This window comes from Crocuta crocuta, unplaced genomic scaffold, assembly GCF_008692635.1.
Source record: "Crocuta crocuta isolate KB4526 unplaced genomic scaffold, BGI_CrCroc_1.0 scaffold41, whole genome shotgun sequence".
Taxonomy (NCBI): domain Eukaryota; kingdom Metazoa; phylum Chordata; class Mammalia; order Carnivora; family Hyaenidae; genus Crocuta; species Crocuta crocuta.
This window is the reverse complement of record NW_027529428.1, coordinates 5,394,809-5,412,672: the sequence shown is the minus strand read 5'-3', so window position 1 is coordinate 5,412,672 and position 17,864 is coordinate 5,394,809. Positions and strand designations below refer to the sequence as shown.

The window sequence follows — 17,864 nt, the reverse complement described above, 5'->3', positions numbered from 1 at the left end:
AGGGATGGTGTCGGGGGTGGGGGGGTGGGGGGGAGCTGGTGTAGAATGTTCCAGTGCCAGGGTGTCCCTTAGTCTACATTCATTGAAACAGGAGCAGAAAAACCTTTCCTTTCATAGAATATTATTTTTCATTTATCAGCATTTTTTCTGGACTCATAATTGTGCCTGAATTACCTGTCTGAGAAGGTGCACGTGTGATGCTTATCTGGGATCCTCCTGATATAAATGGGTTTTGTGTTTATTTAGGAGGCTGCATAATTCTGTTTGCCTCGTTAGTGCTATAACTAGGAATTCGCCATTCATATTCTTCTTCCGTACCAATAGTCTTGTTGAATGTATTTTCTCAGTGTGAGAATCATAGAAATTTATTAGTTTGGCTTTTGGCCTCCATACCTTATTTACAGCCATGCACTTTGAGCTTATGAGTCGGTTCCTTAGAGTCTCTTCTCCTCCGGAGATCTTTAATCAAGTAGGCAAAAGTGGTTTCGAAATCTTTACTGCATGGGTGCAAATGGAATCACAAAGCCTCCCTCCCCTCAATTCTTAATCCCTTTGTGAAGAGTAGGGATAAAGGGCCGCACAGAACATTTTAGAGTCTTGTGGCTCAATTAGCTATGGCCAGGAGAGAGCAAACAAAGGAGAATTTAGGAACAAATCGTAGAATGCCACCAGGGCTGATACCACCTTTGAGATGCACCGTTCAAAAGGGAAATTGTGTATTTTTATGTTGCCGTAATGATGACCTGTTTTGAATAACACCCTCATGGGGCGTGTGGGTGACTCAGTCGGTTAAGCATCTGACTTGAGCTCAGATTATGATCTCGTGGTTCGTGGGTTCAGGCCCCGAGTTGGTCTCCGTGCTGACAGCTCAGAGCCTGGAGCCTGCCTTCGGATTCTGTCTCCTGTTTCTGCCCCTCCCCCACTCGCACTCTGTCTCTGTGTCTCTCTCTGGCGCTCCAAAACTAAACATTAAAAAAAAAAAAAAACCCCATCTGTAGTTCTACCATTTAGGTTATAATTCTGTAGTAAACTCAAAAGTTCTCAGTCACTTTGTTGAAGCAAACGTTGTGGCCAAATATTTAAGAGTTTCTCAAGTGTGGTGGGTTTGGATTTGAGCTGGCACGGAGCCTCCCTGGCTCAGGAAATTGAACGATTTCTCCAATTGTGTGCCAGAGAACGGTCTAGGGCTGTGGTTTTCTGATTCCCTGAATATTGCTGTTTCTACTACGCTATGTTGTAGGGAGCCATGTGTTTAAAAAAAAAAAAAAATTGTGATCCTAGAGCATTTGATCCCAGGATAATTTTAAAATTTGCTGTGCAACCCCAGAGCATCAAAAACATTTGATGTGTCATGTAAGTCAAGGGTCATAAACTGTGGCCCGTGGGCCAAATCCAGTCTGCCACTGTTTTTCTATGCAAAGTTCTACTGGCATGGTCACACCCCTTCATTTCTGTCTGTCTGTGTGCACAAGATCAGAAGAAGTGGTCGCAACAGAGATCGGTGGCCTGCAAAGCCCAAGATACTTATTATCTGGACCTTTATAGAAAACGTTTGCTGACCCCAAGTTTAAGGGGAAGATGAAAAAATAAGGAGCTTAAAAAATGAACACTGTCAATTTGCAAAAAAGAATTGTGAGTAAAATACGCTTTCTGAAGAAGCCGGAAAGTTAGCATGTTGTCGAGAGGTGGGGATGACCTGTCATTAAAGACCAGGGTGGCTCAGTTGGTTGAGTGTCAGATTTCGGCTCAGGTCATGATCTCATGGTTCATGGGTTTGAGCCCCCGTGGGAATCTGTGCTGGCAGCTCAGAGCCTGGAGCCTCTTTCCGATTCTGTGTCTCCCTCCCTCCCTGCCCCTCCCCTGCTCCTACTCTGTCTCTCTTTCTCTCTCAAAAATGAATAAGTATTTAAATAAACAAACAAATAAATAAAGGAGAACTAGGTTTCTAGAGAATCTGAGAGCAGGGGCTCTCGTTGGCGGCACGAAGCGTGTGACTTGACCCGAATTGGCTCAGGATGGGAAACGCTTCAGACCATCGCCGATGCCGCGCTAACCATGGTGGATCTTGAGCGCTCACCAAATGCCCTTCTTCTTGGCAGGTGGAGTGGATCCAACAGCAAGTGGTAAAAAGACGGACCAAGAGGGATTATGACTTCAGCCGTGCGCAACCTACTTACTTCAACGATCCCAAGTGGCCGAGCATGTGGTATATGGTGAGGAAGCCTGGCCCGGGGCTGTGTGGTACGGGGGACTTCTGTGGGGTCTGGGGAGACACGGAGGCAGTGGCCAGGGATGCTTTTGCCGTCTCAGGAGACCCACCACATGAGATTGCTTGACGGCTTGTGATGTTTTCTGGATCTTTTTTGGAACTTAGCTCTTTGGTTCTAAGGCAAAAAAAGAAGGGAGTTTGCATTCGCAGGATTTCGGCTTGAGAGCTTACTCTGTGTAGCTTTCTGAACCTGGGCCAGGGGATAGAAAACTACACTGAGGAGCAGACAGACCCCCTCAGACCCATCAGTGATCGTGTTTCTCTCTGATACGTGTTTCCTCCACCTTGAAACCAGTCTGGGTAATGGATAGTGGCTCTTGGAAATCCTTGAAATGACCCCGCTGGTAAGTAACAGATTCCTGGCTTAAGTCCTCTAATATGTGCTTGCTCACTTTAGGTAATAGTTTTTAAATGCGAGGGAAAATCGTTTTTTAAACTAAGGGAAACACTGGCTGGAAAGTATGTGACTTGTAGCTAGTTCAGTGGTTCAGAGAGGGAAATTTACGTGAGTGTTGAGAAGAGCCGTGCACCTGTTCACTTGACATTGCCTCCTTTGGAAATATATTTATTTCTCAGTGGGGCTCCTGGGTGGCTCAGTCAGTTAAGTACCCGACTCTCTGATTTTGGCTCAGGTCAAGATCTCACAGTTCATGGGTTGGAGTCCCGCATTGGGCTCTGCACTGACAGCACGGAGCCTGCTTGGGGGTCTCTCTCTCCCACACTCTGCCCCTCCCCTGCTCACACGCATGCATGCTCCCGTGCTCTCTTGCTCTCAAAATAAATAAATTAACTGTAAAAAAAAAAAAATTATCTGTTTCTCTAGTCTTAGGGTTTTAGGTTTGTGATCACTGAGAAATCCGTGACTTAGTCTTACTCGTGAAATCCCCATCTCCCCAATTTGCTCTATAATCTACAAAGAGACCTTTACTTCTCTATTTTTTTGAAAGTCTTCATTGCTGGTTATTACGAGGGTATTTCCTTTAATCTCCTTTATTTTATTTTATTTTATTTTTTTGCAGTCCTGTCCCTGCTTCTCTGCAAACCCATAGCGTTTTGCGGGCTGTCTCATGCTTTCCTGCCTCCGTGCCTTTCATGCTTTCCATGCAGCTGCTCTTCCTGCCCTTTGCCATGGACTTAGGTGGGGACTCACCCCTTCTTCAGGGGCCACGCCTTAGGTGACTGCTCCCAGTCCCCCTTGTCCTCATCTGTCCCCTCTTTCCTTCCTCCGCTCTCCTGGGCCCTCTGTCTCTACAGCACATGGTACCTTTCCCTTGGCACTGGGTTTCGTTGCTGTCAATATTTTAATTGTACTCTTGTTACGCTGGGATAGGGGTGGGGGTCACTTCTACCCCCCGGAAGACCTGGCCTCCTAGCACCTCGCAATGCCAGGAATTTGTGCTTATTTTGAGATGGGCGAAAGTGGCTGGCTTTTCTCCCAATTTCGTTTCTCTCCATCTCACCCAGAAGTGGAGGGTNAACCCTAACGCTAAGTTCAAAGGGAGGTTGGACTTGAAACAGCATTTGAGGGTGCACGTGGTGGCTCAGTCGGTTAAGCGTCCAACTTCGGCTCAGCTCATGATCTCTGGGTTCGAGCCCCGCCTCAGGCTGTGCTGACAGCCAGCTCAGAGCCTGGACCCTGTTTCAGATTCTGTGTCCCCCGCCCCCCCGACCCTCCCCTGCTCACACTGTCTTTCTCTCTCTCTCAGAAATAAATAAAACATTAAAAAAAATTAAAAATAAGAAAAGAAACAGCATCTGAGTAGAAATCATCTGAAGGGACATAGGGACACTTGACATCTTGTTAGCTCCAGGACCAAGGAAGAGTGAGGCCCCTGGGAAGGCATTAGCACCTTGGCCAGCCTGGGGACTCCAAGGCTTCAGTACCTACAGAGCAAGATCTCTTCGTCCCCAAGAAGCATTGCTCTTTCTTTGGAAATTCCCTTTTCACATGAGGAGAGGTTGAGGGAAGAGCTTTTGTGTGCGCATTTAAATGTTGGTTGTGTTTGATAATTCAAAGATGTAACACTTTATGGAGCACTTACTGTGTGGCAGGCAATGTGTGAAATACTTTGTAAGGTTGTGTGAACAGACGTGTGTGTGTGTGTGTGTGTGTGTGTGTGTGTGAATATTGGCCCTGTTTTAAGAGCGAGGAATCTTCTGTGGCTCCTGAATTTAGACAACTTGTCTCAAATCACCCAGCCTGGGGCACCTGGAGGGCTCAGTCAGTTGAGCATCTTCCCTTGGCTTGGGTCATAATCTTGTGGTCCATGGGTTTGAGCCCCACGTCCGGCTCTGTGCTGATAGCTCAGAGCCTGAAACCTGCTTTGGATTCTGTGTCTCCCTCTCTCTCTGCCCCTCCCCTGCTCGTGGTCAGTCTTTGTTTCTCTCTGAAAAATAAATAAACATTAAAATCACCCAGCCTGAACGCGGTAGAGCAACGCTGTCAAACCAGGCAGGTTGATAAGAGTCTGCAGGACTGACCCCGTATCCTGACCCTACCCTTCTGCTATTTACAAGCACTAAGATGCTACTCCAGGAACCTCTTTCCATAGAGAAATGACTAAAATTCAAGACAGAATGGTGGGTGCCTTGGAGGATGAACGAGTTTCAAAGCTTCCTATTAAATAGTTCCTTTTCCCTTAACAAAAGGGATGGGAAAGAGGTTACGTACCTTTATCTGTCAGGAGTAACATGACAGAATGAGAGCTAGAACTTCAGATTTGCCAACCTCGGTGCAGACCCCATTGCTTCACTTTCTATACCTGTGAGTTACCTCTAACTCTCCTCAACCATAACATAAAAGTATCTGGTTCTTCTGTATGAGTTAGCTATTGCTGCGTAACAAATCACAGAACTTAATTTTTCAAACAATCAGCTCATGGGTTCTGTGGATCAGGCCTTCAGACAGGCCCCGACAGTGATGACTTTTCTTTCTGTGGTGTCTGGGATTTCAGTTGGATGACTTGGAGTCTTGGCTAGAGCTGGAAGATTCAATTGCAAGTGGCCTTGTTATTGGCCTCTTCCTGTGGTGAGGACTGCTTGAGTGTCTACTCGTGATGGTGCTGGCTTCCCCCAGGGCAAATAATCCAGGAAATCGTGCTAGCAGTCGTGATGTCTTTTATCATCTAAACTCTGAAGTCACAGACCATTTCTTCTGGAGTTTTCTGTCGGTCACATGCGCCAGCTCTGGTTTCGCGTGTGAGAGGACTGTATGGTGAGCATGTACATGCTAGGAGGCGAGGATCATTTGGGAAGCTGGTTGCCACAATTAAATGAAGTACTGCATGAGAAGCCTTTAGCGCAATGCCTTTTCTGACCCTAGAAAACCCTCAATAAATCTTTACTGTTATTATTCTCTGACTTTTTAATTGCTGTGAAACAGAAATACATGCTATTTCCTTTTGTCTGTTGTTTAAACCGCTGCTAGTCAAGGAAGGGGGAGGGGAATCACATGTTCAGTGCATGCTTTTGCTTTCCTTCTGGTGACACATCGGTGACCCGGTGACCCGGTTGAGGCAAGGTGCTGATTTCCTTCTTCCTCTCTCTGAACCCTGGGCCCTGCTGGAGTGTTTCTGAGGGCTGCTTGGCGAGCCTCCATAGGGTCCTGCCTTTAGCTCGTTAGCCTGGGCCCCGGCCTGTCATTCTATATTTATCACAGGAGAGTGGAGATTAAAGAATGGCGTGAAGTGTGCCTGACTGTCTCTTTTAATTAATTTAGAAGCTTTGCCCGTGTAGCTCCTCCACTTGGAAACTGGTTGTGAAACCATTATGTCTAGCCTGGAAGCTTGGGCAGTATATCCGGGGAATTCTACATCTGCAGGAGCTGGTTACGGAGATGACGGCCGTGTAGTTACTCCTCTGTTGTGAAACACTGTGCTCAGGCTTCCAGGAGTGGGGAGGGTGCAATCCTAAAAACAGCACTCCCTTCTTGTTGTGTGGACAGACGTCTCCTGTACCTGCTCTTCGCTGGGCCAAGGCGGCGGGCACTGGGGATTGAGGGAAACATGATTGGCGCTTCCTAAGAAGATCAGTCAAGCAGTACGGGAATGTATAAGCACCAATGAAAGTTTGCCGGACAAAGGGTTCCTTCTAGGAGTTTCTCTGGGAGCGTGTACATACATCCAGCCTCTGCTCTTGGGTTTTAGGCTGTAATTCCCGCTTGCAGGCCTGTTTCTTCCATTGGAAGAAACTGAAAGCCCCTGAGTGGCTTTTAGAAAACCTATCCAAGGGGCGCATGGGGGGGTTCAGTCGTTTGAGTGTCCAATTTCAGCTCAGGTCAGAATCTCACAGTTGATGAGTTGAAGCCCCGCATAGGGCTCTGTGCTTACAGCTCGGAGCCTGCAGCCTCCTTCAGATTCTGTGTCTCCCTCTCTTTCTGCCCCTCCCCACTCGGGCTCTGTCTTTCTATCTCTCTCTGAAAAATAAGTAAATAAACAATTAAAAAGATAAAAATAAAAACCTATCCAAGCTTGGGGCCCCCATTAGAGATTCTTTATGTTTTGAGGAGTGTGGCTGGAGTGGGGGGTGGGGAGGATTTTATCAGCACTCACTGGGTGATTCTAATATGCAGTCAGGACTGGACTGAGAAGTGCGCCATCGAGGTGGGAATCCTGTGTCACTCATTGCCTGAGTCCAGTAGGTAATAAATGCTCAATAAACGCTAATCAAATGAACAGTTGAGTAATCTGAAACAAAAGCAAGTCTTTGACAATCTCCATGGTAGGGAAAATAATTGCTCATGTTTGAGTGCTTACTATATGGCAAGCACGCTGCTGAACTTTCACATGTATTATTTTCATGCCAGTTTCCCTGTGACTTAGGACCTATTATTATCTTTATTTTACAGACGAGGAACTTAAAGAATAGACCGATTAAGGAACTTGTCCAAAGTCTCACTGTGTATCAGGGGCAAGCCCTGGGACTTAAACCCAGTCGCTCTGAGCCCAGAGGCTGGACTTCCAACCTTGCCGCCCATGGTTCTCAAACTAGCTGGTGTCAGAATCACCTGGAGGGATTGCTGTCTACACCTCCCGCAGCCCCCAGCCGAGATCTGGGAATTTGCATTGATTTCTAATAGGATCCCAATCTGTGCTGATGTTAGGGTCCCAGGACCCTTCTGAGACCTCTTTGCTTTCCCCTCTTGCAAACGAGAGGTTTATATGAATACAGCCAGCTTCCATTTTCCCACGATCGGCTGGGGTAAGAAGGGATTTTGAAACTTAGGGGACGTTTTAAACCACGCGTGATCCATTTAACTTGTTTTTCTTGATCTTCCACCTTTCGGTTACCACATTTTCTATTTGGGAAGACCGCAGCTTTAATACAAAAGATATTTTTACTTTACTTGCACTGATTGAAAATAGGCTTGGCTCATATATTTTGTCAAGATGCTCCACAAACCGAGGTTATCTGACAGGAACGGTCACAGAGATTTGGCCAAGTCTATGGGAGTTCCGTATGCTAGAAATGGTTTTCATGTACCCATCTGGTATAATGGATCACACTGTCCTTACTAAAGAAAATTCAGGCTGAGTCTAGAGACAGCGAAGCTGAGTAAGGTGTCTCTCAAGGGTCTGGAAAGGCCAATCGAACAAATTCAGGGGGTTAAATATTTTTTACGTTATTGTAAAATATTTCAGGTATAGAGATACTTTTAAGAATACCGCAAACACCTGTCCACCCGCCCCCAGATGAAGGAATAGTACAGGATACAGTTGAAGCCCCTTGTGGGCTGTGTCCTTACAGCATCCTCCCTCCCCTACAGAGTTAACACAGATGCTGAATTCGAAATGCAAGGGGGAGGCTCCTTTGTTGGCAGATACCTCTCTTTGTGGGAGGGGTCTTCAATGTGCAGGAGCTTAATGATTTTTGAAATCATCATAAAACACACATCCGTGGATGGAATTTGACACTTGGGCTATTGACGAACAGTCCCAAGAAGACCACCTGGAAATGAAAGTTGGGTGAAAACCTAAGTTTGATAGAAAAGGTTTCATTCCTTTTATTCCTTTAGTCATGTAAATCTTTTTTTTTTTTTAAAGAAGTTGATGTAGCATTGTATAATATCTCTTATCTGACTGTTAAGAACTAAAAATATACTTTGAAGGAAAAAAGTACTAGTAATGATTTCGGACAAGCCCGTAGTTAATAACTTAATTTTTTTCCCCTCTTGCTGTAGAGAAGGCAAGCACAGTTGAAAAGAGAAAAGTAAAGAGGGCTTATGAAATCCTGCTATTTGATTGTCAGACGCTAGTAGTTCGTATGACCGATACTCCGAATTTGTCATCGTAGTTAGCACAGTGGAAATTTCTGTGATGCATATAGGGTGGCCTATGTAATATGCATTTTTCAGGCCAGGCTCTAATAAATGGGCTCACTTTTTTTGATGTACTACCTCAAGATTTCATGAAAGCTCTCTGGGTGGCTTTTCTGAGGGGAAAAAATTATATTTGTCGATCAGCAGAGGGAAAATTAGCTGAGTTCAACTCTGCATGCGGGGTGTATCTGCCAAAAACGATGAACTAGCTAGGATAGTAATTGTGAAAAATGATTTGAAGCCACATGGTCCTTTCTCAGCCAACTGGATGGTGGTCAGTACTCCCAGAATTTGAGACATTGCTGTTTCTGTGGTTGGCACACATTTTCCCAATGATTTATACTGTCATTTGACTCTAATAAAATCTGGTGGAGTTTGTGGCATGATTGTCCTGGCAGCTTGGAAACCATCCTTTTAAAACACCCCATTTAGCTGGTTTAATTGAAAATGCAACATGGTGCAAATCTGCAAGCATGTGGCACATCTTGAAGCAAACAGGAGGTCTTCTGGGGAAGGGCAGACTCCGGCCAAGCAACAAATGATGGCCTGGAAGGAACGAGGAGGGCCTTAGACATGATTTTGGTGTTCTAGTATTGACTTTGAACTACCTCTGTGTCCCGTAGAAAGGTGTTTTAGATCAACCGTAGCCCATGTGAAAAAATGAGAAATCTGGACTAGATACATTTTCGTAAGTTCATTCCCGCATAACGCCCTCTAGCTCCAGATGGCAAATTCAACTGGATACTGGGGCAGAGGAGACCACACACCACTGATGGGCCTGTGTCTTAGTCTCCAGCTCAGCCCTACCCCGCGAGCTCCCCACCGTTAACGCACCATGCTTTTGTTTCATTACTGCTTCAGATTCACTATGTCTCCTGTGTTGGGGGTCCCCAAGACCACCCCAGGTTTGGTGATTCACGAGAAAGACTCACATGATTCAGCATATAGTCACACTCGGGGCTATAATTGATTGCAGTGAAAGGATACAACACAGAATCAGCAAAAAAAGTGCCACATGGAGCAAAGTCCAAAGGAAACGAAGCTTAAACATCCAAGAGACTTATGTCCGTGGAGTCATACAGAAAGCACTTAATACCTCCAGCAGTGAATTGTGACAACATGTGTGAGATGTTGCCTACCAAGGAAACTCATTAGGGACTCGGTGCTCTGGGGTTTTATTGGGGATGGTTGTACAGATACCCAGTGCCTACCGTGTACCCAAATTCCCTACTCTCGGAAGATATTTAGCATAGACTGGATTGTTCGCGTAGCGCTTAGGCACAGTGAACCATTTTGATGAAGGAATGGTAGGACTTTGCCCAACTCCAGGTTTGCAGATGTCAGCCAAGGGTATTTATGGGGGCTAAACACAAACATGGCTGGGTTGGAATAATGGCTCCAGCTTTATTAAAATGTTGTGTTCTTGAAACAAGTTAACACTGAGGAAAAATATAAGTGGTTCCTCCCCCCCCCCAAAAAAAATAAAAGCAAACTAAATCCCAAGTATTGTCCATATTTGTTTTACAGACTGGAAAAGCCAGCTGAGTCAGCTTGTTAGGCATTTGTTCATTCGTTCGTTCGTTCATTCATTCATTCATTCATGTTTAGCAGAGATTTGCTTTTTTCCCAGCACTTAACAGTGTTTCAGACACCAAGGATGTAATAGTAAGGAAGTCGACCCCAGTGCCTTCTTTAATGAAGAGCAAGTAAGCATTTATGGGTAGAAGTTTGAGTGATTTTACTTTGCTTAATCAATTGATGGTATTCTGCTGATGGTGCCATAGCAGAAGCCTATTTGGAACTTACTTATTATCATGATGGTTCTGATGATTTCATAGGATTTCACGGTCCCCCACGATGCTTGTGATGGAAGTCAGTATGTGAGGAATATTAAATTAAGCTATAATTACCTAGTCAAAATGCTCCTAGAAGAGCCCAGTAATTGATGACCCACTTGAAAAAAAATCACTTCAGATATTATTTATTCTTGCTAGGTTCAAATTATTATAATCTTTATGAATTTCTTTGAGCAAGATGGAACTGAATCCATCTGGGTAGTTTATCTTTTCAGCTTTACTTTCAAAGACTAAGAATACATGGGTCGTCTGGTCCTTTGGGCCCCACTCTAAGGTGAAGGAGGGTCTGTTAACAGAAACAAAGTTGTGTTTGTCCAGATTTTAGTCAAACCTTTTCTTTAATGACTAGCTTATGTTCTCTTGGAGAACAGATAGCACGGACCTCTAAACTCAATCTGTAGCTGTCTCCTTAATGTGTTGAAGACAAGTTCTTTTATCAAACGGTTCCTCTGAAATCCTCCTCATTTACTTTTCATGCTGAGTTAAGGCGAGTTCCAGTGATTAAAGCACACTCCTGGCTCAGTTACCATCTCTCTGCCAGTAAGTAGGATTTCCTCTGTATGCACTCACGAAATGTCGATCGAAAATGAGGAGAGGGTCAATTGCTGAGGCTTCCGCTGAAATTTTCCAAATTCACGGAACAGAGTTGGCTCACTCTACAAGATGATGATGCCTTCAAATGTCCTGTGTTGAGAATTCAAAGCTACAATTATCTGAGGCATCTGGAATGCTATTTTTCCTTGATTCTGGTTAGCAGTGAACTTGGCTAGAAGTGAGTAGAGTCAAAGAAATCATTTTTAGCATTGCAGTGATGGGAAGAATCAAAACACCCAAGCTGCCTGGGGAAGAGAAAGTCCTAACCGTCTTCAAATAGAACGCACATGCACATCAATGTGATTTTTCCAGTTTCTCAAGTGTAAGAAAATCCTTGGTATACTCACTCAGCCCAGAGATGGGATTCAAGGCTAGCAGTGGATAATCCGATATGCAAATAATACACGCTGAGAGGCTTTCTGCCCAACAGAGGAAGCCAAATTATGGTGAGAGAAGTAGACTGAAACTAGAAATGCAGAAAGAGGATTTGATTACTTAATTGCATAGGTCAGAATCCAAATTGGGTTATACTGTGAAGACGCTCTTCGTGATGGAAGAGGATTAGGACAAAGTAAAGATTGCATTCGTTTGATTATTCTTTGCTTGATTAAGAAGACAAAAGATTTCTTTCTTTATGCTAAGGCCGAAAAAAAAAGCATGGGTGGTGTCTATTCAAATATTTAGTACAAGATTTACAGAATAGTCTTAAAGACTACTTGGAAGTGTTTTTTTTTTCCTTTGGTCTGTCTGTTTTCGTTTCATGTTGAGTCGAATCTGGACCCTTTTAAAAACCTATTGGGATGGGAGTTCTGATTCCTCCAGACTAAATTAGCATGTCTGACGTACAGAAAATTACGCCCAGGTAGCATAGGACTGTGTTCTTTTAATGATCCCTTTGCATGGTTTCCTCAAACCTAGTTAAATTGGTGTTTTAAAGCTTGATGTTTGGGTATGTTACCTAGTGATAGAGAAACCATTTTGAGTTTTCAGTGAACTAAAAGAAATTCACTGGGACTCTCAGCAGCAGTAAGTTAAGCATAGCGGGACTACGTAAATTTGTTTTTAGATCATTCCTGTCCCGCTGAAATGTTTTATTGGCCTGTTTTCATTTTTCTTCCATGCCTGTGCTCTGAATCCCAGGCCCCCTCTTCACATCCATGCATGCTACACACACAAGCACACGGAAACCGACGCTGTGCATGTTTTTGCAATTAGTACCCTGAATCAGGTGGTCTTTAAGATACGGAAAAAAGAGTTGACAGACCACCACATGGGAATGGGTCTGAAAAATAACTTAATGTAAGCCCTCAGCTCATGTTTAGTACCCACTTTGTATATTTTTACTAATCAGCAGTGTGCTCTCCTCAGCCCTTTCTTGCCATAATGAACAATTCAGTTCAAAAACGCTTCCTTGTACTTGATCAGAAGCTTATGTCCCTGTCACTTTATGCACTCCTAAATTCCAAGTCTAAACTCCAGGTTGAGGACCACACCTGATCGCTATTTCTCCAGCTTTCGCTGCAAACATTACATACACTTCTTTGGAAATTGAAAGCCAAAGCAGAGAGAATAGTACAACGAACACCACATCTTCCTCTCTGGCTTCAGTAATGATCATCTCAAGGTCAAGCTTCATTCATTTATTGCCCCCTCTACTTGATTATCTTAAAGCAGTTTACACACTTCACTTTGTCCCATCCCTAAATATTACACTATGTATCTCTTTAGGATAAGAACCATTTTTCCCCCACAATAAAATCATAATATAATTATCCCTTGTAAAAAATGAATGATAATGTCTTTATATTTTCAGCTGCCCAGTTTTCAGATTTTCCCTGTTGTCTCCTGATATTTTTTCTTTGTAATTGTTAGGCCCTTTGGTTACTGGTGAGGGTTTGCAAAATAGTCGTCATCTCTTCCCGTGAATCCTTCTTCATTCATTGTCTGGAATGCTTTAATAAAGAGGGACTTTTCATCAATTATTTGGTACAACGAGCTACATAGGCTACCATTCTTGCATTTTATTAGAGGTTACTTTCCTCACATTCACCGAAAGCTGTTAGGGAGGTTTTTGTTTTTTTTTTAAGTTTCACTACAAAATTAGGGGTTTACATAGATTTGATGTGTTTTATTTCATTGGCATTGTTGCTCAAGGTACCCCGTCTTTGGTCAGTGAGAGCCCATTCATACTGGCTCCGAGGTCCTTTTTTTTTTTTTTTTTAAATGTTTTTTCTTTTTTTTATTTCTAGGAGAGAGAGACAGCGTGAGCAGGGGAGGGTGAGAGAGAGAGAGGGAGTCACAGACTGAAACAGGCTCCAGGCTCTGAGCTGGCAGTCAGCACAGAGCCCGACGCGGAGCTCGAACCCACGAACCGCGAGATCATGACCTAAGCGAAAGTCGGACGCTTAACCGACTAAGCCACCCAGGTGCCCCATGGCTCCGAGGTCCTTTTGACATGACCTTAATACTCTTTTTTTAATCTTTTGGCGGTATGTCAGGCTGTTCCATATTCTTCTTGGATATTTCTTGTTCCAGACACAGGATTAAGCCATTTCTCCAAAGACCCCTTGTTCCTCGTTTTTGTAAAAGAAAAAAAATTGATAGAGACCCCCAGTACAAGTGCTAAGATTCTCACCATTACTGGATTAGTCTTTTGGCCTTTTTAGTTAGCAGAGTTACAAATGTGCATTTTTATGTGTGTTACCGTGAGTTTATACAGATGTGTCCAACTCGAAAGCAGTTCTACAGTTTACGTACCCTCCTCAGTCTTATATCTGTATCTTTTCTCATGCGGAGAATTCTGTTCTCAGCGACACCAACCAAAGTCCCCACTGCTTTACGTCAGTTCTTCTATTTTAATTGTTTTTTTTTTTTTTTTACTGACATGTTTTAGTTTATTTCATATTTGGCACTGTCATTGGAAGGATAGAAAAATATCACAAAGACCTGCGTTTCTTTAGCTTGTACAGACAATGGATGGAGAGGGGCAAAATTATATGTTTTAGCAACCTGATGCCTGGAAATTAATACTCTTATTTTGAAGGGGTGAAATGAACTTCACTAGGTCTATGCGCAATAGCATATAATTATTTCCCCTAATGTGCCTTCTTTAAAAAGAGTATATTAAACTTGCCATTCTTTATTAGTTTGAAAGATAAAGTAAAACAGGACTTAGAAAACATTTCTAATTGTAGAAGTTTGTCCAGGGAAATGAAAGATTAAAGAGATCCGTAGTGATCAAACCTGAATCCGTCTGGACAAGTAAAAGGGAATGTGCAATGAACAAATCATTTAAACTGGTTGTATACACTAATGAGCATTGAATTAATTCTATCCTCTCAGGACTGAGAACTAGGAGCGACTACAGATTGCTCAATAAAGGCATTAATTCAATGTGTAAGAGAAGGGAAAATGAAGAAAAGCAGCAAGGAAAATAATTCCCCCAGAAAAAAGTAAATTGGTAATGATTTTATTCATTCAACATTTATTAAGTCCCTTCTATGTATCAGACATAATTCAGCCTGCTGCACGTACAAATATGAAAAGCTTGTGTGCTCCACTTAGTAGCTAGGTCATGGGCACGTTGGGAAATCACTAACTTTCTCCACTACCAGTATAGTACAGGCATGCACACAAATACCGTGGAGCCCTGCAAGTACATTTAAGCTTTTTGATATTAAGTTAAAATCTCTTATTTGATTGCCTGGACCTCAAATTTCTAATGTGGAAATTAAGTGATGGTACATGGTACGATTTCTTTTTCAGGCAAATGAATGATTTCCACAGTCGTTAATTAACCAAGGTTACTTCCGATGAAACTCTACTTCTAAGGATTGCTGATAGATAGCTCCAAAGTCAAGTGGTTTGGGACCTACTGGTTTGAACAAACTTAAAATGTTTCTTTACTGCAGGACTTCTCAGCACCTTGAGTATTCTAATCTGCTTTGTGAATTGATAACAGAGGGATAAAACTATAAATAACTCGTTGTTTCTCTAATATATTTGCCCAAGGGAAAATAATATATGTATATGTGTGTATATGTATTTTTTAAAGTAGGCTCCATGCCCGGCACAGAGCCCAATGCAGGGCTTGAACTCCTCACCCTGAGATCAAGACCTGAGCTGAGATCCAGAGTTGGACACTCAACTGACACCCCAGCCAGATGCCCCAAGAAAATATATCTTTAATGAAATGTTTCAGTTGGGATTGAGTTGTAAGTTATCAGAGAAGTCCGTCCAAACTGGGGGAAGGAAAAGTAAACGAAAAGAGGGAGTTGACTGGCTCATTAACTGTAGCCTGGCACACCTCTGTCGATCCAGGAAGTACAGCAGCTCTCTAGGACCCAGTTCTTCCCCCCACTCAGCGCAGCTCTGATCTTTCCAACTGTCGGCTTCTGTCTCCGCCAAGCTTTACACTCGTAGCTACAAGACAGCGGTCAGTAACTCCTAGTTCAAATCAGATGGCAACAAGAAGAGCCTTTGCTTGGTGGAAATTCTGAGAAAAGTCCTAGGGACTACACGCCTTCTCGTCCATCACTCCTCCTCTCCTTCCGTATTCTGTTCATGTTTTCTGACCAGTGGCCTTGTCTGCCTCCTTGGACATCTTTGGGGCAAAGTGACTTAGAAGGAGCGCAGAGACTGAATAGCAAGAGTAGCAGAAATGTGAGGCTCTGGGAAGGAGGTCTCTCCGCCCTGACAGAAATCTGGGGGCATGGGTGGCCACCCTTGTCAGGCACGTCCCATGGGCAAGTGAAGGCAGCTGTTGACGCAAAGCCTTCACCAGACAGCTGTAATGAAGAGACAACTGCCTCCGCGAAGGCCTGGTGGCGGAGGGCAGTGGGTGGTCTGGGGGGGCCACTGGCTTGGTTTCCTCTGGGCTCCTGGTGCTCCCAGATGCCAGCTGCCTCTCTCTGGATCAACCTGAAGTCTGTCATCGTGGCATGGACTCTTTGCTTTGTGCCCTTTGGGGCTTAACTGTTTGATACGTTAAAAAAAAAAAAATCGTGAATTGTGTCTGTAGTATTTTCTCCCCAGTGGTTCATTTTGATAATTTTGAAAACCCACAGAGAAGTCGAAAGACTAGTAGGAATGCGTACATTTCATTCACTTGAGTTTACCAAAAGTTAGTATTTTCTCTCTCTTTACACATGCGCACACACACATACACATTTTTCTGAATTTTGAAAGTTGCAGACATTGTAAAAACATACCCCTTAATATGTCAGGATGCCTCTGCTGAGACTACTTTCCCATATAAGCAAAATGTCATTCTCAATTCTAGGAAAGTGATCTTATCCAGTTTACTATCTTCAGATCTCCCCAGTGGCCACAAAAAATTTTTTTGTGGATCTATTCCTTTTGATCATCATGCAGAATCCTATGTTGCCTTTATTCAATCCATCTCTTTATTTCCCTTAATCTGGAAGATTCCCTCTACCTTCACTGGGCTTGAGGACGGGTCTTTCATATTGATGGTTTGGATGAGTCTGGGTTGGTGGTTGTGGAATAAATCACACCTGGCATTTGTCTGATGGCTTTTTTTTTCAGGTCTGTAGGAAGGATTAAACATTTTTGGTACGAAAACAACCCAGGTGAGATGATACCTTTTTTGGTGCTTCATGTCATAAGGTTAGAGTCCTGTTTTTGGTGTTAAATTTATTTACTCAGTTGGTTTAGATGTCTGCTGGGTTCCTCCACTGTAAAGGTGTATTTTTTCTTTTTAATTCATCAAATTTGAGAGGGAAGATTTTGAGACTCGAGAAGATTCCATTGCTTGTCAACCTCCCCCCAAGATTTTAGCACCTGTTGAGGATTCCTCCCTAAGTTGATCATTAGATCAGGGGTTTCAAGGTGAGGCTTTTCTAATTCTCTAATCCCTTCACTACTCTTCCTTTTTAATATTCTTATGAGCTCATGGATTCTTTTTAAATGTAGAGATTCATTGCTGGCATTATTTCTGTTAGGTTCTTGTCCTGAGTTTGGTGAGTGGGTGACGTTCAAGTTTGACTCCTGTATCCTTTTGAGAAGTCCTCAGTCTCTTTCTTCAGTGCCCCCTATTTTATGGTCTGACAAAATGTTCACATTGTATGTTCTCTACCTCAGACCTAGAAATAGTCATTTCTCCACGTAGATGATTTCTCTGGTTGAGGAATCATATATTTTTTTAAGTTCATTTATTTATTTATGGGGGGGAGGAGGGAGAGAAAGGGAGCATGGCAGGGGAAGAAGTAGAGAGAGAGAATCCCAAGCAGACCTCCACACTGTCAGCTGTCTCTCGAGAGCCCAACACAGGGCTCAGACTCACGAACTGTGAGATCATGATCTGCGCCAAAATGAAGAGTCGGATGTTCAACAGACAAAGCCACCCAGGTGCCCCAGGGAATGCTATTTTAAAGTCAAGGTTTTAGTACTAAGAGTGTCCTAGGCTGTTTTTCTCCCCTCCCCTCCCCTCCCTCTGTTCTGTTCACTGAAATAGCTTTTCCCCAGTAAAGGTGGGAGGCCATTGCCCATTTTGAATTTTTTTTTTGTAATTTTTTAAAATTTATTTTTGAGAAACAGAGTGAGCACAGGAGGGGGAGGAGCAGAGAGAGAGAGAGAGAGAGAGAGAGAGAGAGAGAGAGAGAGAGAGAGAGAGGGAGATACACACTCTGAAACAGGCTCTAGGCTCTGAGCTGTCAGTACAGAGCCTGATGTGGGTCTCTGACTCATAAACCCTCAGATCATGACCTGAGCTAAAGTCAGATGCTTAACTGACTGAGCCACCCAGGCGCCCCCAGTGAGGAATGATATTTTAAAGTCAAGGTTTTGTTAGTAAGAGTGTCCTTCATTC

At 43.5% G+C, this 17,864-nt stretch overlaps 1 protein-coding gene across 4 annotated transcripts in view; it reads left to right on the top strand.

Annotated features, from left to right (window-relative positions):
* Positions 1-17,864, top strand: part of PCSK5 (proprotein convertase subtilisin/kexin type 5) — a 462,552-nt gene that overhangs the window by 89,339 nt on the left and 355,349 nt on the right. For all 4 annotated transcript variants that reach the window (XM_077759370.1, XM_077759369.1, XM_077759368.1 and 1 more), the window contains exon 3: positions 2,100-2,213. In XM_077759370.1, coding sequence (XP_077615496.1) covers positions 2,100-2,213 — 114 coding nt within the window. The remainder of the gene's footprint in view (positions 1-2,099; positions 2,214-17,864) is intronic.